At 41.6% G+C, this 24,721-nt stretch overlaps 1 protein-coding gene across 2 annotated transcripts in view; it reads left to right on the plus strand.

The window, feature by feature from the left end:
- Positions 1 to 12,571: 12,571 nt before the first annotated feature.
- lmx1bb (LIM homeobox transcription factor 1, beta b) overlaps positions 12,572 to 24,721 on the plus strand; it is a 57,077-nt gene continuing 44,927 nt past the window's right edge. For both annotated transcript variants that reach the window (XM_080766658.1, XM_080766659.1), the window contains exons 1-2: positions 12,572 to 12,819; positions 13,637 to 13,823. In XM_080766658.1, the coding sequence (XP_080622784.1) occupies positions 12,681 to 12,819; positions 13,637 to 13,823 (326 nt within the window). In that variant the 5' untranslated portion in view covers positions 12,572 to 12,680. The remainder of the gene's footprint in view (positions 12,820 to 13,636; positions 13,824 to 24,721) is intronic.

Raw genomic sequence — 24,721 nt, forward strand, 5'->3', positions numbered from 1 at the left:
GGAAGTTGAACGTGTGGTCTTCCCTCCATGCTACCTTAACAAGCCCCAACTGAGCTCCTGGCGGTACAGCAGCACATCAAAACAGTCTTGTCTTACCTCAGCCAGAAGTAAAGATGAGTTATCTCCCAGAGCAGGGAGACCCTCCTCCCCCACAGAGCGGTTCTCCTCTCTCCCTCTCCTTCTTTCTGTATGCTGCAGCGACCACGCCATGTGAGTCAAATTATTGTAATTGAGCAAGGATGGAGCAGGGTGTGAGGTGATCTCTTTCTTCATCCCCTCCCTCCTTCCCTCTCTCTCTCTTTCTCCTGGATTTTTCTCCACATGTTGTGAGATGACCAGTAAGATTTTTTTTTCTCCTCTCGGGAAAGTACAACATAAAGTGCCTGCAACACAGAAATCAATTAACTCCTTTCAAGTCAGATCAAAGGCCCAATACACCATCCAGGCCTCTCCACAACCTGAGGGACAATTAACTGGGGCCTAGGACAGCACCCATTCTGGACAGATGAAGGGAACTTGCTGCCACTGGTCGTCTATGTGAGAAGTGGTCATAAACAAGGCTGTTGTGATTGGATAGGACAGACATATTATGCACACTTAACAAGCAATCTTGCTGCTTGATATTGAAAATAAATAACTTTAAAACCGTCCCTGAATATATTGTGGCACTGGCAGCAATACCACTCATGATGTTTGCACATTTATCTTTTTTACTTTTTATTATTTTTGAGGGACGATAGCCCCTCCTATGTCCAGCTTTTAGTGTCTGTGCAAACACGGTGGCCTATGGGCAGCGGTGGCCTAAGGGTTAGAGGAGCGCCCTTGTTGCCGAAAGGTTGCCAGTTCGATTACTGATGATGACGTACGATGATAAGAGCGTCCCCTCACTTCACATGGGTGTGATTTATTTCTGTACAAATCTGTGCGGCACTTTTAAGTTCTGCCTACATACAGGACATTCCTCACACTCGTGGAAGCCGATTTGTTGAGACACACCTTAGCTCTCATCGTGAATGGACAAGGTGTACTTGATCTGATACCACATACCATGCCGTGTTACTCTAGAATTAAACTTTAAACTATTGACAAAACCTTTAGTAGTGGATAGTTGTGTATGAATAGCTCAAAAAAATAGCACCAAATTACAGTACAAGACAGTCTGACAATAATAAACAAATCGATTTTGGGAAGAAGAGAATGTGTTTGGATTCTTGTGAATATCTGGTGTACAATCATTGAGTATGATTACAACAATGTATATATACACACATACAAACACCTTGGGGAGGTGTCCATGCTACCAGTAGTCAGTGTACAGGGACATGGCTGGCATGGTGCTCAACGAGGAGGAGGGGTGGAATCTCAAACTGATGTGAGAGGACCTGGAGTTGGGAGGCAGCCTTCATACACAGACAGGTGCACTGACCCTGTCCACCCTTGGAGGTGCCATATGCATTTTATTGGACATTTATGGCCGGCCAGCATTTTTTAACAACCACCTGGATGCAATAAAGGGCCAGCCCCTGAGCTCTGGCTGCCCAGAGGATTTCCCAGCAGCCCCCGTGGGACTGCTGGCTGGTTAAGATGTTTATTAAGCTGAAAGTGGTCCAGTGGGAAAACACAGCAGTTCTGAGAGATTCAGGCTAGCAGTTTTCTTGTTAGTCGGAGAGCTCCCGAGAGGATTGGTTTTCTTTTTCCTTTCAAATCTCAAGAGGGAGGACAGGGTCAGTTCACAGGGCATGGGGTTGGCCCTACTGGTTACTAGGCACATGAACCCAGGAAGGGGAAATATCTAGAGACCATCAAGGTCAGTTTGGAGTTATTCCCATCGCACACCGAAGGAGGGGCGTTACACATTATATACTAGTCATACAAACTCAAGTGTTATTGAAACACCTTGAAGTTGAAACAGTGGCATTGAAATACCACTGTTTTAATACAGTGGTAGCCATTTAAGATGTTTTTGGTCCTTAATATATCCTTATTAGTATTACAGAAACGTACAGTGAAAAGCAAAGCAGCAGATATGTACTGTGTGTACAGTATGTGGGACTTAGCGACAATTTGCTTTCGAAGAGTATTGTTGAAATATCCGCAATTTATTTGATTGATTGATTGAATTGATTTAACATGACAATTAGTGTATTGATGTGTAGTGTATGTAGTAACGTAAGTAGGTAACTTGAGTTAGTATTGCTTAATTAACTCATTCACAAGATTGTATTGAAAGGCTCTCTTGTGTTTTAAATAGGGTTAGTTCCAGCATTTGGTCAATGTTTTTACCTTTAATATGGCACAGTAGTATGCTGAACTGACCTCCATTTGAGAAAGGTTTAGAAATCTAATCATCCTCCTTGACCAGGTTCTTGTGATGTTTATTCTGCTGGGGTGTGTGACCTCACTAAGCGCCGCTAGACCCCTAGTTCAAAGCCCTACTCCCTTGCCCCAGGCATTCTACCCTAATAACTTCATTTAGCCCATCAGCCTTTGATTTGCTTTGTGAAAGTTCATCAGCTGTATGACATACAAGGTTTCATTCAGTATATAAAACAAATCCTTATGTAAAAGTCTATAAATCTATACAGTGCAAAAAATGTATCCATAACCAAATAGACTCCGAGGGCTGTATTTTGCGTGTCTTAAGTACCAGGTCTTATTACCTAACTTGAGTAAACTAAAGACCTGGAGGCGTGATCAATGCCATTTGGCTATTCTGAGTGGCCAAAGAGCATTGATCACGCCTCCAGGTCTTTATTTTACTCAAGTTAGGTAATAAGACCTGGTACTTAAGACACGCAAAATACAGCCTCAGTGAGTTACAAAAGTGCAAATACTGTACAATACTGAAGATACAATAACTTCAGTAATAAAAATGGTGTGTCAAAGTAATTATCAAATTTGACATTTCCTGTTTTGTTTTGAGCTTACAAAGAATCCCAACTCCAGAACCTATTGTTCTGTGTGGTTAGCGTATTGAGCATATTGTGTACAGAGCCGCATGTGCTGCTAGCAATGGGCTTGTAGCATTCTCTGCCTAATGTTCAGGACAGATTAGAAATGCTAGCTTGTGACAGACGCTGTCTAGATCTTCACTACCAGATCCATCCAGCTGCAAAACATCTGGAGGATCTCAACCTTTTCTCTGAAGTGCAGCCTATTAATGACACACTTACATTCATATATGTGCTGAGTGCGCGTGCACGTGTGCACATACGGTTCACTATATATATTGCGTGTGTGTCAAAGGAACACACAAGTACAAGTATGCATGAGTATTACTTTTGTATTGGTCACCACCAAAGCTCAATGAGTTATGTTTGAGACTGATGCCATTTTATTGCCATTTGCCTATTTTGTTAAAGTTTCTCTCAAACTTGTCTCTATGGCAAATAATTTCTTTATTATTATGGTTGTTCAGTATCAATGGCGCTCATTTAAATGGTTCTGGTGCACATTACTGCATATATGTACTTAGGATTAATGCTGTTTACTACATAGCTAATTCTCCTGATTATCTGATAATTATGTATAGCTAACATCGTAGTTGTGTAACATAGTATACGTATAGGTAGATCTCTTCCGAATTTCTCTCACTACTTGCACTACTGCCACGAAATCTGTGGCCACATGCATTTTAGACATTAGAGGGAGAATTTATCCATTCCACATGAGGAATGGGTAGCGAAGGCCCATGCTTGTTGTTGATGGCACGCATCCTAAAATCATGCACTTGGCCTCCTGCAGCCTTGCTTTCTATCAAGGGAAACATTATTTTTCTGCAGACAAATCCAATGAATAACATGATCGTCCGCTGAAAGGCACTGCAAATCTTGCCTGGGCTGAGGTGCTTTTGCTAATGATAAAAACAGTCACATGATGTACAGTACAATACAACATCAAGCTCCATGTCCCTGCTGCGATTTATTCCTTGTTGTGCTCCAATGAATAAATGTTTGTTTTATGAACTCTTGATTTTTTCAGCTGTGTATGCTCTGTGCGGCCCTATCATCTTCCACTTAACAGACGCAACTTCCCTTTTCTCTGTGAGCAACATGTCCAGATGGCGTCTCGCTACATCCCGCCCTACACTCAACACCTTGAAATGTGGTATGTAGATTTCATAGCTAGATAAATATATTTATATTTATATTAGTGTGTGACAATAACTGCATCTTAATCATCTCCAACAGTTGTAGAGAGACACATAGTGTGTGTTAAGAGGTAATTGGTGACATATTTTTATTTTGACGTGTGTGTGTGTGTGTGTGTGTGTGTGTGTGTGTGTGTGTGTGTGTGTGTGTGTGTGTGTGTGTGTGTGTGTGTGTGCGCGCGTGTGCGTGCCCGTGCGCACGGTTTTGGTAACCGTTTAAATGAAGCATTATTTTTGCCATGTTTGTGTCTGTTAAGTAAAACAGAGGAGAATGGGAGATCCCTTGAGTTGCCACATGAAAGCATTTTTCTCAGTTATTCTTGGATTTAAGTGTTTCATCTGTTGCCAGCTTTGATCATTTTAAATGTTTTGGAGGTGTGCATTTGTGAAGGAAAGGGAGATTTAGCATTCATTTTGTCTTCATAAATCATTTTACATGAACCTAGTCAAGACTTGGTGGGTGGGGAGACATTTCATCTAGAGCATATCAGATTAATCAATACAAACAAGGAAAGCATTACTGCAAAGAAAGTTATTGTTTTCGTTGGACTTTTTTATTACATGATATAAAACCAACATTTTGTTTTAAATGGATGTCACTATCTATTCCCTTTGAACTTTTCAACACACAAAGAAAGTTCCTCTGCTTGTCTCGAATTCCATTAATTTTGTTCAATATCTTTACGGTTTTATACTATGATTTTATTACAGTATAATATGGCTTCTCATCATCTTGAAATATAATTAAAATATTCCTTACAATTATGATGATATAAATCCAAATGCTTAGAGAATGTGACATTTTTGTTTGGTTTTATATTCTGGGTAGCCTATTGCAAAACAAAAAGTTTTCTTTCTTTCTTTCTTTAGTTTATACACTAACACTGAGTAAGCATTAGATTGTTGGTAAACCCTCCACCAAAATTTCTGTGACAACGATTAAAGTAAATATAGATATTAGGTGCAATACTGTATAGCACTTTATGGATATTTAATATGCGCCCTTTGCAACTATTTATATAACATGAAAACAATTTTCACAATAAGAAGACAATGAATATGAGCAAAACAATTGAAGCCTCACATGTACAGATTTTTTTTTGTTTCTGAACAATGTCATGCACAAGGAAAAAAAAGAATTTCTGTATATAGCTATATACTAAAAGCATAATAAGCCTATACTCTACTTACTACTTCATTTTCTATCTCTAAATCACTTGGAAATATCAAGACGTATGACATTTAAAAGATCAAACGAAATAATGCTGTTGGAATTCTTCAAACCTGTACTGTTAATTCTCTAGGCTACAACCAGGGGGGCAGTCAGACAGATTTTTTGTGAAGCCACTAAGGAAATGAAAGTTCATATAATGGCCTGTTGTGGCGCTATCATTGGGCTCAAAAAAAACCCATAGCCCCATAGAAGTCCATGTATTTGGGCCCAACTTCACCTAGACTGTATTACCTTAATAAACATGGTCATGAATACTTTTCATTTCGCATGTTCTGAGGGGCGTGGCTACCGTTACAGTTCATGAACGGGATTCCCCACCCACTCAAGTCAAAATAAAAACCAACGAAGAAGAAGGGGGGGAAGTCCCGCCTCGTTGTCTGGGCCAGCCAATGGCCAAACTGGGCTCAAAAGATGGCGACTTACAGTGCAAGGGATTTCAGGCTTCATTTTACGTTCACGTTAGACCCGGGGAACGCTTTGTCCATATTTTTTACAGTCTATGGCTACAACATTGGCGATGTAACTGGTATTTATGGATCCTTTGGTGTGAAGAAGTACAACCGGGTGTATTGTGTGTGAACGTCCAGCAGGGGATGACATTGTAATTCAGATAAAGGAATCCCAGCTCAGGTAATACACACACACACACACACACACACACACACACACACACACACACACACACACACACACACACACACACACAGTCACACACCACATAAACGTGTTGAGTAGTGGTGGGTTACCAAGAGCTGCAAACATGAATGAACGGACCAGGTGTGTAAATATGGCTGCATCCTGGATAACCTGATGTGTCCCACAGTGCTCCATGTTTTCAGGCTATGTTCATTGGGTTCTTGAACTGCAGGAATTGACGTTTGGGTATATAGTTTGCGTAGAGTAATGCCGTCAAAATGAGATCCCTGAAACTTTGTCTAGAAAGTGTAAAGTCAAATAATTTTTCATGAGGGGATAGTTGAACCTTCATGGCTTTCTGCTATTGTAGTTCTTTGCTGTTAGTATCTAACATGACAATGTTTTTTGAATATTCATGACTTGACTTATGTTATTGATCATTTTCTTGCATCTGTTCCTTATTATGAATCATACAAGATTCCACTCGGACACAAATATTCCATTTATAATTAAGTTAATTCTGTATTATTATTATTATACAGATAACATGTGTATTGTAACAGCAAAATAGACAAAACGCCAGCTTTAAATCATTTTGACAATTAATCTGTCAGTTGACCTTTCTTTCTCTTTCTTATATCCAACAATTGAAACTGTATATAACTAACTAATCATGACTCTGGCTCTCTAAAGATCTTTGATCAATTCTGCCTTTTCTTATCAAATTGAAACAAATCATGATTTTGAGTAGGTATAGTCTACTCTGGATCTCTTTCTTGGTGTTAGAAATTCAGATCCTATATCCCACAACTTGAACTTACAGACAGTGCAAATATGATATAATTTTCACCTTCAGCAGACTTGGGCCTACTTTATACTGTCAGCCATTATGTCAAGAACGAGGGAGAGGGAAAAAACGATCAATCCAGCACATCAAAACATAAACATTCGCAGCAGTGAGCTATAGACAGTGGTGTGTTATACTTTACCTGGCTCCTTGGGGTCTCTTGGTATTATCCCGCTGCTGGAGTTATTTGGCCGTGACATTCCCAGAGGTCTCGGTAAGATGAGAGAGACTGTTTTTTGGAGAAAAGGCAAAAAAATATTTGAGGGGAGGAGTGGGGTGTGGTTGTGGAGGGGGGGGGGGGGGGGGGGTAAAGAAATCTCCATGTCCACTGTGTTTAGTGCAGGGTCTGAGAAAGTTCAGATCAATGCATGATGCTCAAATTAAGGTATAGGCCTACAAGCCTAAGAGAGCGCCAATAAACTATATGAAAGTGTTTGCAGTATAAATTATACATAGTTGAGTTACTTTTAAGACATTACATATGAATTTAAAGTCAAGATATTCTTTTTGTAGCATTATTATTTTTATTTTATTTCCTATTTGTATTATTTAAGGGCCAATGTATAAGGAAATTGCATGGGAATCTACAGGGAGAACCTGCAGCCTTTGTTTTCTCACATGACGGTAGTATAGCTTTTGATCAACCAGCAGAATATATAACCTTATTAACCTATAGCACATTCTCACTATAAATCATTCCATGTTTGCTGTAGTAGGCTATACTGCTGACTACAAAGTAGGCCTAAAGTAAACACATCACCGCACGAGGCACATACAATATATATTTAAGTGTAGTTTGTCTGCAGCGAAGCTGCATGCCGGGGGGCAAATCTCACCTTTAATAAGCGTCTCTCGTGCTCCTCACACAGTGGTCAGGGTCACCCTGCATTGACGAGATAAACGATTCGCCTGGAATTTCACGTGAAAATAAGAGCCATTCGGAAGCTATTTTAAGATAGTATTCCTCCTAACACATGGACTTCTATATGGGAATGTAAAAGAAGAAAGCAAAAAAATAATGAAGGAGCTCGCTCCACTTTATCAAATAGCTATAGGCCTAGGGCCTATAGTTTGATCCATTTGACTGAATATATTTAAGATAAAAAAATGTCTGCATGTATGCGAGCCGAGGCTATAATTTCCGTAGTCGATTGCAGCTTTTGAAGGTGTTCAACTTCAACTGCACGTCGGGCTGAGAAAACAAGACAGACTCTAATGTTTGCTGTACTGTACACGGTTTTACAGAACAGAAGCATCATGCTCATGGCATGGCGAGCTTAAGCTTTTTAGAAACACTCATTAAAAGATCAAAGTGAGTTAACTGACAAAGTCCGACCTCCACCGCTGCAATCTGGACTATACCATTATGTCTTTGGTGTGTTGAGTTACTCCTATACAATTTAGCTCATTAAAGAATGATAAATATAGGTCATTAGTCCGTTTTTGTTTACGCATAATTGATTTTTTTCCAGTGTCCAATAGCAGATGCACATCACAGTAAGATCAAAATAGTTGGTCCCTTTTATGCATTCTCGTCTTATTCTACCACATTTTAGGGTAGGCCTAATGTATTTATTAATTACTTATGTTTTAACCCCAGGGCAGTGCCTATAGGAAATTCAAATTAATATATGCTTATAATGCTATATGAACAATAAGTATATGAGTAGTTAGTATAGGCTGGCTATACCGTCAGGTTACATATAGTTTGAAAATATGTAGGCTATTATGTATGAAAAGATTACACTAAACGAATTAAACGAAATCTGAATTCGATTTAATAATTATTCTGGTTTAGCTTTAAACTATTTATTTGTGACCGCCATTCAAATATCCATATGGATAGGTTATATGATTCATCAATAAAATATAGGCTAATGGAAATAAAATAATAGAAATGTATCCTCTAATGCAGTCACGTCTCAAATTCGTGCATATTAGTCGGTCTGATAAGTTTTCATGTCGAAAGGAGAAAAACGGCACACTATTTTCACGACGTTTTCAATAAACAATATTTAAATCATTAGATCATTCAAGTTTGATTTATCTATAGCTGCCGTTTTTGCTACTCCGTTATATCCCAAACAGGGACGACTATTTACTTCACATTATTTCGTTATATCATTCGGGGTCAATTAACTTTTTTTTGTTAAAGCAGATTTTCACCAGCGTAATGTGCATTATAATGACATCTTACCTTTATGCTGGATGAAATGAATGGTTGCTTAAAAGATAACTGGGCTATAGGCTTAGTATTGGCTATATGTGCTTTAGTTTTGTTGTTGCTGTTATGGGCGCGCAACAACACACACACATGAGCACACCTGCTGAATGATTTTTCTTCGTTACAGAGGGCGAGGGAGGGGTCATCACGTAGAGGCCCATTAAACACCCGCGGGCCAAATTTATTACATTGATTTATTGATTAAGTCAATAGGCTCATACATTGTCGGTCGGTCCCTTCACTCACTCACTGCACTGCACGCCGTTGAGCTTTTGCTTGTCTATATAATTGGTGAATGAGGCCACTTGGTTCACTTTGTGTGAATAAATTGCGCAGCTCAAAATGGGGGGGGGGGGGGGGGGGTGGTATGGACCGGAGTCACCGGACCCATGCACGCTGCAACGTGCTTGTAAGCCTACCAGACAGTGGCTCCGCTAGGTTAGGCTTATACCTCCTTGCCAAAAGCAGCAACTTGATGTCTTGCTTCAGGGATAACCTGCAGAGAGTGAGTAGGCTACTGCATGCCTATACGCATGAGGTGCCAAAGATTACATACCTGATACCTTACCTTCCTTACCCTATACGTAACGTTCAAGACTGCTAGTCTTATCTGTGTTTTATATTCTCAATCCCCTTCTTCTTTGGGTAATTCCGTGGGCAGTTCGCCCACGGACCAGCAGAGGGCAACGCGAGCGAAATAGCCAACAATCTATTCTCTGTTTTGCTCCAATCTAGGCTACAGGTCATCGCCTTGATGGTTCACAAAGGATGTCACAAACACACACGGCACATGGCTGCTATGCACTGTGGATACCATGGGTCAATATAGCGGCAATCGTGTTTCACACGATTAAAATGTTTTCTCATTTGCCTCTTCAATATGTGTGTCGAATTGTTTACAATATAGTCTATATAAACCGGTTTATATATATATATATATATATATATATATATGTATGTCAGCAATAGACCATGGAAGAAATTATTATTATTATGCTATTATATGATATTTTCATTATTATTATTATGCTATTATTATTATTATTATTATTATGAGCAGTTCTTGAACTCTACATTTTTTTTTGAAAATGTACCATATTCGTTGTCATAGTTTGTTGACCTTAAAATGCATATAGTCTTGTTTTGCTTTGTCTCCAATTAGTGCCAGTGAGATTATTTTTTAAATATTAGCCTGTGTAGGTTAAGACAATCAAAAACAATCTAACCAACACATGAACATGCGGCACTGTGATTTGCAGCCTATTCGTTAATTTGAGCAAAATGGGTTAACCTAATTTTATCCTCGAGATAAATAGATCTTGGAATTAAATGTTTGATGACGTCTGTCTGATGCTATAATCATTTTAAAGGTAGGCCTATTGGGCCTATATAATTTAAATAGCGCTATTATATCCAGGCAGAAATGGAAATAGAAAACTTTTTTTTTTTAAATCTCAATATAGGCTATTATTTCAGCGGTTGCCTGTCAGCATTTATTCCTAGTATTTGCATACGACGCGAGCCATGGCATGGGTAAAACACAAAGCCAGAGTGATATTAGAATGCTCTATACTCTTATTAATCTTATAGCCTATACTGAACATACTGCCAATGTGCCTGCATGTTCGAAGGATGCTTATTTCGGTGGTGGTCATTCTCAACGAGCCAAGATTGTGATCTAAACTAGTGGTTCTCAAAGTGGGGTCCGGGGACCCCAGGGGTCCTTGAGGGGGTTCCCGGCGGTCTCCAGCTAAATTGGTTAATATATATATATATAGCATCACAAGTTGTTTAAATATAGGCTATCAATAAGCCTATTATTATTCTTTTAATGTGGAAACTTTTTTTAATTTCTTTTTATATTGATAGGCTACATTTTAACAACCCACATCTTGTAAATATTTTCAGAGGTGGTCCGCGGCCTAATATATAGGCGGTATTTGGCGGTCCAGAATTAACAACCACTGATCTAAACAAAACGAGGAGCGCGTTCAACCCCGGCGCCGATAAAGCAGCTCAGATGACATTGAGTTCCCGTTGATTCACAGACAGACAGCACAAGGCCAGTTAGCCTACTACTTCTTATACGCGCTGTTCCTGTCAAATACATCTCTGACTGAGGCAGGCAGGCAGGCCTTCACTGCAAAGCCCGGTGCATATTTTACATTTCTTGCCGGGATTAGATGGAAATATGTTTGTTTGGCTCAACTTCTGGCGTGGCTCCCTCGCTGCTGAACACATGCACATGCAGCAGCGCTGTCTGTGTTATCGCCACTGATCACCAGGTGCATCATCAGTTGTTGTGGGGGTCAGGGCGTTCTTTACACACACACACACACACACACACACACACCCCTCAAACGGGAAAACTGATAATGATGTCCTCGTTTTTCATTTTGCACAAAAAAACGAACACAATATATTAGGCCTATAAAATAAGGAAATAATATTTGGCAGAATGCAGTCCACTGAAATGGTATAGCCTATAATACAAATTATACAATCGTTACATTTTCAGTGTCCTAGTCCTTTCAAATCGGTCTACTGTAGGCCTGTTTTAATATACCGAAACCCGAGATGGCCATGGCAATCCAACGAATATAGTCTATATAACACGAAAGTATTTTATTTTACGCCTATTTCTTTCAAACAACCCCTATAAAGTTAAATTATCCTAGGCTACTATAGGGACCTGTTTTATAATATAATTTGAGGCATATATATATATATATTTGCGTTAATAAAGGTATATTATTATACTTATTAGCATATAGCCTATATATTAAAACGTGTAAACGTGTTGTTGCAATTAGCTGTTGTTATAATAATAATTATAATATATAGATAATGCTATGTGATATCCCGCAAAATATAATGTTCTACTTATTTATCGATCTCATCTCCTTATTGTTATTTATGTGTGACTATCCATGTGTGCTGTTTGGGGCGGCTCTGTGAAGCGGACTGTAGCCTGCACTCTGCACCAATAGCATCCCAATGGCACTGGAGAGACTCAGAAAGTGTGTTCATGCATGCAGTCAGCTAGTGGGAGGATCCCAGTCGCTTCAATCTCCAACTCAGACTTTTCAAGCGACAGGGGTCCGAGAGGGGCACATCAGCCCTCTACTTGAAGAGTCACTGTCGGGACATTTCACTCACAAATCTGGGATTTGTTGTCTTTTTTTTTATTCCTCTCCTCGATTAAACAAAACAGAAACATTTCAAGTATAGGGACTCAAGCTTCTCCGTTCGGCGCGGCGCGCGGAAGATACAGCTTCCTCTCCGTTCTACTTCTAAATAACAGGTGACTGTTCAGAGTTTGCCAGGTTTATTATCTTTTCCACTGCACTCTGACCAATCAACAATTTGTTTAGCCGTCGTAGGCTGCTTGGCTTTGACAGATTTGTGAGCATCAAAGACGAGTTGTGCTTGTGTTTCGTGCAAGTTTGTTCTTCCATGCAGCAGGCAGTTTCGGGACTCCCGGTTACCGTCTCAACAGGTTTTTACGGTTACGAGTGGCATCTTCGAACAGCCTTTTTGTTGGGATACGATTTTAATAGCCTAAGTGACTGAGTCTGATCATATCATTATGGATATTGCAACAGGTCTGGTGTCACTAGAGCGCCTCTCCACGAGAAAACAATCCAAGACTTCTATAATGCTGGACGGCATAAAAATTGAAGATCACCCCCTGCGTTCAGGACAAGCTACGCTTGGAGTCATGCTTGGTAAGATTGATATAGAAGACATTAGTCTGCATAACTCGAGCGAAATCACTCAGTTTAACACAAAATGTCCGAGATTAAAACAAAATGTTTGACTTGGCTTCCAGGCCTGTCTGTACGCATATGCCATTTGCCTATACGCGTGACTGCTTGCAGCCTTTACCTTTCTCCTGGCATGTTTTGAGCCTTTGCAGCTTTTTAGTTTTTCGCCCTTGCATGCAATTTCGCTGACAAAAGATAAAGTAACGATTTGTGTTCATACATCAACAACGTTCCCCCCAAAATGAAAACGGTATCGTTATATGCCCTCTTAAATGCCTGCTTGCTGGCATCCTCTTTGCATTATAGTCTAATGATTGTGACATCAAATAACTTGATGATTGATATGATCGTATCGGGTCTCATTATACAGATTATGGTGTGTAGGACATACCAGCAGGCCTATGGCTAGCTAAAGCTACAAGTGTCTCGTTTTGGTAAGAACGAGTTAAACGACTTTATTCTAATTAATACCAGCTTATTATTGACTTACACTTACTGACTTACATGTGATTGTGTGTTCTATCTGACAATGGCCTGTAGGCCTACAAACTATACGAACCCCCTTTTGTGTGTGTATATGTGTGTCATTGTGTGTGTGTGTGTGTGTGTGTGTGTGTGTGTGTGTGTGTGTGTGTGTGTGTGTGCGTGTGTCTGCGTGTGCGTGTGTGTGTGTGTGTGTGTGTGTGTGTGTGTGTGTGCGTGTGTGTGTGTGTGTGTGTGTGTGTGTGTGTGTTTGACCGGCCTATACAATTCACTCACACGAGCAAATATGTTTTAGGGACTGACTGTCACCATCCATCAGTGTGCGAGGGATGCCAGCGTCCGATTTCTGACCGCTTCTTGATGAGAGTCAACGATTCTTCGTGGCATGAGGAGTGTTTGCAGTGCACTGTGTGTCAACAACCCCTCACTACCAGCTGTTACTTCAGAGAAAGGAAACTATACTGCAAGCATGACTACCAACAGTAAGCACTTCTGACTATCTCCCATAATGTCCCCACCGATGCTCCAAATGGCTGTGCTACAGTTGGCCTATATTTATAGGCCTTTACCTTTTCAATGTGTCTCACTCACTCCACGGCATGGAGGATGATTGCATTACTGGGCTTATCTTATTGTCATATTTATTGCTATATTATTGTCATAGAGTCGGCGATATTTCCATATTTATTTCCACTGGACCAGTGAAGCGCATTCATAATAGTTAGGCTATGATATGGTCACAACAACCAGGCCGGGGAATCCTTTTCAATTTAATTAATTTCTCGTTGATGGTCCACTCACTTACAGTATATGACGTACACTAATAATTCGTATAGGCCAAGTTGAGTTTCAAAGCACCAAAAAGGAGGAAAATGCCAGAAAGTCAGTCCCTCGCAGCTGTATTCGCTATAGCCTATTGGTGGTACAATGCACCTCAATCGGGATTATATGCTGTCAATGACTTGCTATTAAGCAAGCACATTATATAAATATACGTTTTGTATTTTGCTTTGCACTTTTGTAGATTTAATTTGATTTAAATTATTTGGTCATTTGTGCGTTTTATGTTATAGGCCTATTTATGTTTTGCATTTGACATCCGGCAATCATTTAGCAGGCAATTTATGCGATGAACAATATAGCCCGCCCCGTTTACCCGCATATCTGTATACGCGGTATGCTATATTGAACGGATGTGAATAGTTATGAAAAAAATACAAATAAAACTTGTACAGAGAATCGCACGCTGCGCGCGTGCACGCACACGCATGCGTGCACAAACTATTACGCACTGACACACATGCGCAATGGCCTATACATTCTCAATTTAACGTTTTATTTCATGTTTGGCAGTTTGAATTGTTCTTATGTTTTTTCTACTTAACTAAAACATCAGTAAAATGCCCAAGGCCTATAGTAGCCAGTGGCTATTTGCAGGCTAATGTGAAAATAAAGATTATTGCTATTTTGATCACAATATGTCAAATGTATAATAACTGTAATAATAATAATAATAATAATATTTTAAAATAATTAATAATATTTTGCATTATGTAAGTATGCAGTAATCAATTTCAAGTCAATTGCATTTCTTAAAAAAGTAACCTAAAATTAAAATAACATTTTCATGTAAGTGATGAGGCAGAAAAATACATTACTATGTGATGAAGAAATTAGTAAATTGAAATTTACATTATCACAGTTTTTGGTTTTGTTATATTTTGACTGAACTGAAGGCTAAACGTGCAGTGTTGCCGTGCAGTCCATGGGGTGCCTTGTGTTTCTCATTGCATGAGTGCTTTTCATGCTTGTCATTGAATTTTCAGCTTTTTGTGTCAGGGCTTTTTAACAATTCGGCTTCGATTACTAGGACATTATAGCTCTCTGCTAGATACCTTGCAACCAACAATGAGTTACATCTATTGCCATGCGTGCTATTCATCCAGCTTTGTGACAGCAGTGTAGTCAGTTGATAACAATGGGGAAATTCATAGCAGTAACTAAGGGATACCGGTGTCACGGCTTCACGGCTTAGAGTTGGCTGGAAAAGGAAAAGGAGACCAGTCCAGCAAAGAGAGGGATCTCTTTCTTTTTGCTTATTTTACCCTGGCCATTTTGTAGTTGCTTCATATTGTCCATATGCTTGTTTTGTTTATCTATTGTGTGTGTGTGTGTGTGTGTGTGTGTGTGTGTGTGTGTGTGTGTGTGTGTGTGCGTGCGCGTGCGTGCATGTCTGTGTGAAGCCAGAGAAAATATCTCTTTTTGGTGTATATCTTAATTTGCATACAATATATTTTTACACACAATATTGTGTTAGAAAGGGTATAGTATTATTTTATTGTAATATATTATATTACGTTATTATTAGGAGCTCAGCATGTCCACAGCCCTCCCTCGCTTTGCTACCTCTGGCATTTTGCATGTTGAGTTTATGTGACAAGTCCAAACATCCACGCCAAAAACAGCAACCTGCTAGGCGCCATCATGCTCTCTCACAGCGTTATTCATCGCACGTTCCATCTTTTAATTGTTCAACCTCCTCCCCTATTTTCTCTTGATCCCTCCCAGGTTAAAAAAAACTCCATAATAACAAAGAAATAACCTTGCTGGAGGGTCCCACTTCACCTTAGACAAAAGTATCCCTTTTTGTTTATTTCATTTGCACTGATGGGATACTTAAAGATGTAATTGGCACCTTTTTGACTTTTATGACACCTATTTAAGATGCATTTGTCAGCCCACAAAGTGCTCTGGGCTGTGAGGAGAGCTCAGACTCTTACAGAGGTCTACGTGCCTAATTACATTCCTACAGCAACTGATTCATACCCCGTAATCAGCTCAAGCTAGCTGCCGTAAATCAAGGAATTGGCAAGCAGTCTTTCTTTCACACCTTTTGAACAGGTTAAGGAGCCTGACAGGGGGAAATACTGTGTGCTGTGTAAAAAAAAATACAGTACAGCATACAGTGTACATAATTCCCGACACATTTAAGCACACCTCCAAATAGTATGATTATGTGCTAAAAATTTGAACATTTATCAGCCTATATTTTGGTTGGATTTCCTCTCTTTATGTCAGACAGTTGACCTATGTTTTTATTCTGTTGTTTTTGCTGATTTTGGAGTAAACACATTTTATATAGTTTCAGCTAAGTGTAAGGACAAATAGATAATGGTAAATATAATTGGCTGACTTTCTGTGTACGAAGTATATAGTTCTTGTTATTGTTATGCTTTGCCTTTTTTATGGTAAAAATAAATAATAAAATAAATCAGAGACAGTGCAGTCACTGCAGTGTGCCGATGCACAGAAGCTGATGAAACTATTTCCTGCACTATTTTGGGAATCATTAGATTCAGTTTTCAGTCCAAGTCAAAGAAAGGAAGATACATATAGTATAGTCAAATCCTCAGTTCACTTATATTGTGCACTCTCATCAAAAGTAAGGATGACGATGTTTGAAAAACATGAGAATGTTGGTGCATTGTTTTTCCTCCAGTATTCCATATGGTGTTAGATTGAGAATTGGTAAACAGGGCTGTCAGCTGTATGCGCACCGTGGCCGAGTGCGTGAGGGGGAACAAGCTTAAACGAGACGGACGGTGTGTAAGAGGTAGAGTGGAATTACACCACCCCCGGAGAGTTTGTTGTGTCCTGGTGTTTAGAGGTCAATTATACATCATTAGAAAGTGGGAGATCTTTTTTTTTCCCCCTGGAGGGACTTTTTTCTCTAACCGAGCAGATGCTTTGAAAGGAGGCTTGTAATAAGGCTATCACTTGACCAAAGTGTTGGAAAACACCCCTTTAATTGACTGCCTTGTTAGAGAACGACACGCTCAAGTGATGGGGTGTTTCTTTGAGGTTAATATTGTGTAACTATAATAACAATAGTTCTGATTTGTGTGGTGTATCGATACAGTACAACTGTAACTACATATACTGCTGGTACGATATACAACTTTCTAACAGCATTCTAAAATATATTTTTCAGGAAAGTATTGATCTAAATTGGCTCACAGGGAGTTGATCAAAATTCACCAGTATGCAGATTACCGGTACCGGTATTTTATATATTCTCCCCCCTTTTTCCTAATTCGGTAATTCATGGTTTCGGAACCAGAATGAGGTCCAAGTTATAGTTCTATGAATATTGGAAAAGCAGACCAGATGAAGTCATAAAACCTGAGCCCCCAGAACCTGTCTCACTTCCCTTGTAATTCTCAGCGTTTGGACGATCCCCTGGTGTGCTGAGAGGTGCGTTTTAGAACTGTTAGTAGTGCCCTCCTGTGAAATTGTTGTTTTTTAATTAGCCATGCTTGGGACGCTGTAGTGAGCAGTGTGTTGGATAGATGCTGACGACTGGGGTTCGCTGTTAGCTCACAGTGTGTTTTCCTCACCTCAGGACACTCCCGCGTGGCCTGCTACTTTACAAACACATGCACACAAAATGGACACGTTTTCTTTTTTTTCTTTTTTTCTGTCCTAAGCCTCGTCCCTCACACAGTAAAACCCAGAGTTTTTGGACCGAACGGGTCCATTTCTACACTCTCAGGGTCCATGTTCACACTCAAATGAAGACTCATTCTGTAAACAACAGAGATGCTTCTTTTGTCCATCATGCTGAGGAGTTATAAACAACCAACCAGATCAACGATCCAGTTGTACATGCTCTATGCTAACCGTTAGCATCTTTTGTCTAACTCTGCCTAAAAAAATCAGGAAAACAGGTCTATAGCCACTTCTCTTGGGTAAATAAAGGAGGACCTCTACAGAGAGACAAATCTAATGTTAGCAACACTAAGCTGGATAATATTGCTTCAGCTTGCAAGGATTTTTTACTGCTCGGCAAGGAGCTGGCTGGACTCGGGCCTGTTCCTCTGTAAGGAAGTATTGGGTTCTATGTCAACATGGCTCGGCCTGTCCCAGCAGCATACGAGGATGCATCATCTGTCATCTCATGCCTTGCTAACCGTCCCCTCCTCCAGCACATTTAGAACCATTAAGGACCTGTTGGAACGTTGCAGCATTTATTATGACGCTCAAGAAAGACTACATTAATTCACTCTTTTAGTCCTTCCTGTTTTCCCCTTATAGCCACTTTGAGTGATTAATATTTGATTAAACGGCTCATTTTAACAAAACACTTATGTATGGATAGCATGCTATTACAGATTCAACAGTAGTGAAACAGTGTGCTGTTTCAGTTAATAGTTTGTAAATTGCGGTCCATTCTTACCACACTAAATCATCTTAAGTATGAAATCTTAAGTACTAATATCATTATATGTTCCATGACTTCATCAAGGATTTTTGTAAAGCCACCTCAGGTTAATGCTTGGAAGTAATGGTATGTGTGTGTACCGTATACGGAGTGGGTGAGCTGTGTGTGTGTGTGTGTGTGTGTGTGTGTGTGTGTGTGTGTGTGTGTGTGTGTGTGTGTGTGTGTGTGTGTGCGTGTGTGCGTGTGCGTGTGCGTGCGTGAGTCTTCCTGCAGCAGCAGTTGGAACACAAAACACTTTGGGACAGGACTCTATATGGAAGCCACAGAGGCTGAGCCACGGCAGTTCCCCATCACCACTTTAGAGGCTAGGGTGGTGCCTAGGGATGTGGAAAGAGGGCTCTGTGGCTTTGTGTGTGTGTGTGTGTGTGTGTGTGTGTGTGTGTGTTGAGGTGGGAGCGGGAGGGGGTCTGCCTGCATGGTGTGCTCACATTACACTGGATGATAGCAGAGGGGTGCAGAGGAACTCAAGCATGCAATTTGTTGGTAGCCACAATTTAACCTCATCTCCTAAAGCCGGCTGTTAGGCAGCCAGTGGGACATGTCAGTCAATCGGGAATGCTAATCAGTGACAGTAGAGGAGACGGCTTGGACGCGGCAACGCAGTGATTTTCATCCCGAGCCTCACCTCCCTCGGGCCCTCAGGTTTATTTTCACAGCGTGACAACTCTTCATAACAAGAGGGAAGGCCACCGCAAAACCATTAAATGCAATTTACAAATTAGATTCTGGCCAAATCTGTGAAATACCGTAATGGGCTTGAGGTTGTTTAAGAAGCCAGCCGTAGAAATACACGCACTCAGCGAATGTTTTCAGTCTTTCGGGTTTGCCAGGTTCGTTGTTTGTAAGAAGAGAATCAAAATGTTTTTATTTGAAATGGTTGGATTTAACTGTACCAGTATGTGTGACGAAATTATTCATTTTAAATTAGCTTCATTTATAATGTTGGCAAGAATATGTGAAAACAAAACAAAAAAGCAACATAATAGTACATACGATCTTTCTAATTATTGTTCAGCTCTGATTCTGCTCCGTTTGATTTTGGTGTAAAAATGGAATTAGTTTGGAAGTGGGCCACGTCTTGTTCCAGGAGGGAGGGGAGGGGGGGGGGGGGGTCTGGTCGAACGTGCATGAGGAATTGAGACATGGCCTCTGCTGCTGGCGCACAGTATCGCTGCTGGCCCCAGCTCTGTATATGTGATCCCACTCTGGAATGTTTTTCCAACACGTAGGCTTTTCGCAGATACACTAGAGAGAACTGGCATCACGGTGGCAAGTGCTGCATTCAGACTGTTGTGTGCCCAAGGCTCACTCTCACATTCACGTCACACATTCTAGCTCTACACGGGAATCTGGGCAGAGGAGTGTATTTATCTATACACTACGCTCCAGGTTTCGTGTGTGTGTGTGTGTGTGTGTGTGTGTGTGTGTGTGTGTGTGTGTGTGTGTGTGCGTGCGTGCGTGCATGCGTGTGCGTGCATGCGTGTGCATAGACAATAAACTCTCTCTTGCTCAGTGTGTCTTTCTTTGTCTCTTTCTGTTCTCTCCGACATGCTTTGCTGTATGACCAAGACAGACACATTTCAGTCTCTTTCTTGTGAAATGAGTCAAATGACCTTTGTTGTCTTGTCCGTAGACATACCACAGACCCCCCAAAAATCGGACCCTCTCGACATAGCTTGATGGTATGAGTAGTTATGTTATATCATAAAACACATTTCCTTCAGTTTTTTGTACCCCCCTCTCTTTATTCTTCATCAAACGAGATTATCCCCCAAACACTGGTATTTCTGCCCGAAGTGGCTGACAGAGATTTGCACTTTTATCATTAAGTGTGACACTAAGCTGGTCAGAGCTTTGTCCTGAATGGAGGGTCTGACGGAAACGGGGGCTCCTAATCCTTTTATTTGTGTCAGGCCCCGAAAGAAGGAAGAATGGGGCAGGGTGGGATGGGGCTCTAGAATGCCACGGACCCTTAGTCCCCTCCAGACCCCGCTTCCACAGCCAAGTGAGCACGATTCTCATCTTATGTGGTCTATGCACTCCTAGCGGATGCTCACTCACGCACGCACGCCTGCACATGCGGAGACAATGCATATAGGCACACACACATGCCGATGCCCACATGCTCATACAGACAAACACATAGGCCTACAAAATAACCACGTTTGAGAGCACATGTCATGGCCTGGCCCGCAACATAGCCTGTGTCTGTGAGTGCATGGATTTCAAGAGGTTCTGGTCTATGAAAGGGGTTCTCAACCTGTGGGCCAGGGCCCGCTGGTGGGAGGAGATGATACTGCAAGTGGGCCCCAAATTATTGGCAAAACATTAAGATATTAAAATATAACGTGACAGGTGGAAGCAGGTAATGCTGACTAAAAGTAGACTAATCACCTGTGCAGTGGATGATGATTTTAACATTAATACAAAAAATCACACCCGTGTGAAGTGAGGGGCGCTCTTATCATCGTACATCATCATACATCATCTCATTCCGGCCAATCACAATTTGCGTCCTAACCTTCGTCATCAAGGTTTGTGTTACGCAATGTTTGTGTTTGCACAAACACTCAAAATGGTCTATTCATTGTCAATGGCATTTCATATTTGTGTTGGGAGAAAAATTGGGTTTCAGCCAAATGCCTGCCAGTTGTTAAGTGGACAGGTGGGTGGGCTGCAAACACATTTTTGAGATTTTAAAGTGGGCCCTGATCCAGCACAGGTTGAGGAACCAACTGGGATAAGATTAATAAAAGTTTGCCGGGTCCCCCATGGTAGCGGCCCAGCAACTGTCCTTTTTCTTTGTGGGGGGGGGGGGGGGGTGGGGGGGGGGGATGTTGTGGGCGCTTCAGCTGCTTTTGTGTGCTGCACCCCTTGTGGTGCACCATCTCCAGCGGGAGTCCCCCGGGGCACTTTATTTACTCATTCAACTGTTTGGAAGTCTGTTAGACTGCAGATCAGATGCAGTGAGACCAATGTGATTACTTTAACCAGCACTGCAGATTCCTTGCTGCCCAGGCCGGCGTCTCCTCTCCACTGTGTGAAGCCCTTGTGCCCTGCAGGTGGTTATGGGAGGAGAAGCTCCTTCAGGATGCTGACGTCATGTCCTACGTCGTCCGTACTGTATGAATTAGGGGTGTGACAAAAAGTATCGCGATACTTCCTCTCCCGTGATATATTGAATCATCCTCCTGGCAATATCGCAATATATCGAATATCGGGATATTGATTAGTTAGTACTAGTAGTGGTACGCCTACCCATTGTTGTGGACGGACAAGTTGCAAAGTAGCAGGCAGTGTTTTACTGTTTGGAGGAGGCAAGATTCATGTACTTTTTGGCCAGTTTGTGACACAATTATTTTAGATATAAATACATCATTCCAGATTTTTGCCTTTTATGGTTATTTTTATTTATTTTCAGTTGCAGATATCGTGATATATCGTTGATGAAATCTCGCAATATTGCAATTATCAAATATTGTGATATTATCATTATCAAGGGCCTACTATCACCACAGATCGTGAAGTACCCGTATCGTCCCATGTATGTATGTATGCCTGTTCTTTGTAATGCACCCAACCTGGTTGAAGGAAACGTCTAGCATCTCTGTCAGGCCATTCTATAAAACGTAGAATTCCACATGGAAACCCCTCTGTTAAAAAGTTGATTCTTTTGCTATTATGGCCCCTCTGTCTTTATTATTTTCACCTCTTTTTTATTTTTTGGGGGGTGAGTGTATATGGTTTCACATTCAGGGGCACCAGGAGTCGGCCTTTGTACTAGAACCAAAGGCCTTTCTTTTCTTTTTTAGCTTCTCTGCTTCTTTGCTCAGTGGATCATAATTCAGTATGAAAAACGACAGCAAGTGTGGTGTCATAGTGTAAAAACTAACATCTTTGTTTTATTGGATACTGGGAGATGGATTTGGTTTTCCATCTATCAACATAGACCCATAGCTGTGTACCTGGGGCTACAGTCTCTGCTCAGCCACTGCAGTCTGTCAGACTCTCTCTCTCTCTCTCTTTCTCTCTCTCTCTCTCTTTCTTTTCTCGCGCCCCTCGGTGCGGCTAGGGAACGTGGTTGAAAATCAACTGCCAGGACAGCATGTATAGCAGCAAGAGCTCCCTAAACTCTCTGTTTAGAGCCGTCCGCTGATTGGTGATGGCCGTCTTGGCAAGAAAAATAACCCCATATGAAAACAGTGCAGATTGGGTTTCTTACGTGCCTGACTTACTCCCGTCCCCTCCGACCAGGCCCCCCCACAGCAAGCCAGCGTGATTTGTGCTTGGGGTCCTGTGACCCATGGAAGCTTCAAAAAGCAGCGAGGGGAAATATTTGGATGATCTAGATGGGATAGTGGGAGGAGTGGGAGGGAGGGAAAGAGAGAGGGAGGGAGGGGGGTAGTTTGAGCAGGGCTAACTGGTGTAAGACAAGGCAGATGTGGTGGATCTGCAGTGCGGTGGTGATGACAGGACAGTCTGTCCACCAGAGTGCAGAGAGAATGCCCACCCTGGATTCGGCACACACACACACACACACACACACACACACACACACACACACACACACACACACACACACACACACAACTCACTCTCCGGGGAGCTAGGATACACACACCATGTTCCGCACACTGAGGTGACATGCGGTGGAGAGAAACTGTGCATTTCAGGGGAGGGCGGGGGCTGCAATATAAGAGGCATTTCATCATCAGATACGGTGATACTGATCGTCTGTGCCCCCCAACCCACACCTCACCCCTCTGTCTCCTCTTCTTTACCTTGCCTCTGCTGGCTGGATATTAATATATCCCAGAAAACAGCCACCATACGTCTTCCTGGGAAATTCTGTGGCTCACGAGCGCCGTAAAATGATTTGGTGTCTAGGAAAGGGATAGATAAGAGGATAAAACATGGGAAATCAAAACAAAAGAAAGTGTACTTATTCTTTGCCTTATTGATGCTGAGACTTAAGCACCCTTGATTTTGCATGAAAAATGTATTCCTGCAGGCAAAAGCTGAGACATTTTGATCTAATTATTTATATATAATGTTTTTTCTTTTGATATTGTTTGATTCCATTCCCCTGGTTTCAATCTACCTCATCTATGCACCAATTGTGCATGCGGGCCACTTAAATGGAAAGCCCCCATTGAATGCTAATATAGCTGCAGCAGGCTGTGGTTGGACGCAAACCCAAGCTCAGCAGTTAAGAAAGCAAACCTGCGGTCTGAGGCAGCTCCCATCAGTCTTTGGCCTCTGTGGCTGTCGCTGCCTCCTCCTGAGAGCGGCTGGGCGAGTGGGCCCACCGGCCCCCCCTGGGTGTCTGTCTGCCTCATGTCAGCCCCGCAGGCTCTGCCTCCTGCCCTGCAGGCCTGGTTGCCACACAGGGGAGAGCCATCCCGAGCCCCAGGCCAGGGCTCCGCTCTGAAACCCAAGCCCCAATGTAGTGTTGTGATCCCAGCTGGAGAGACAGGTCCGGCTCTGAGCGGGGCCCTCTCTCGCAGTGTGGAGCCGGGGTCACCGGTGGCCTCAGCTCTCTCTCTTCATCACTCCACCGGTGGCTGAAGTTTTAACAGCGGCTGTGAAGCTTTGATTCACAAACAAAACTCGTAGAATTGTGTGCTATGTTCCGCTCCAGTAGCTCTCAATCGTTTTTGTGCCAAGGACCCCCAAATTCATATATATTTGGCCCGCGGACCCCCATCTGAAAATGTAGACCCCCAGAAGAGAAGATTTGTGTTAGCTTGTGAGCTTGTAGATTGGCAATTTCTGCCGTGCGACGTTGTCATACTACAACAAAGTATAAATCAGCCTTTAGGTTTTGATGCTATCAAATTATCTATTGCAGCAGCTTCAAAGGCCTGTTTTTGCTAATGTTTCATCATGTGACCAGTGATGTCAGTGGAAATACCACAGAGCCATTACTTGTTATGTCTTTGGTAGATGTATTCACTCTGAAATGCTGAAAGGCCATAAAGCAGCAGGAAATATATGGCCGTAGCATGAGTGCATTTTGAGCATTTGCGGTGTGAACACGTAGTCATGTCTGTGTTCTCTCAGTCGGCATGCACTCTATGTTGAAGTCAGTGTGTTGTT

This window comes from Protomyctophum bolini (assembly GCF_963924005.1).
Source record: "Protomyctophum bolini genome assembly, chromosome: 6".
NCBI lineage: Eukaryota > Metazoa > Chordata > Actinopteri > Myctophiformes > Myctophidae > Protomyctophum > Protomyctophum bolini.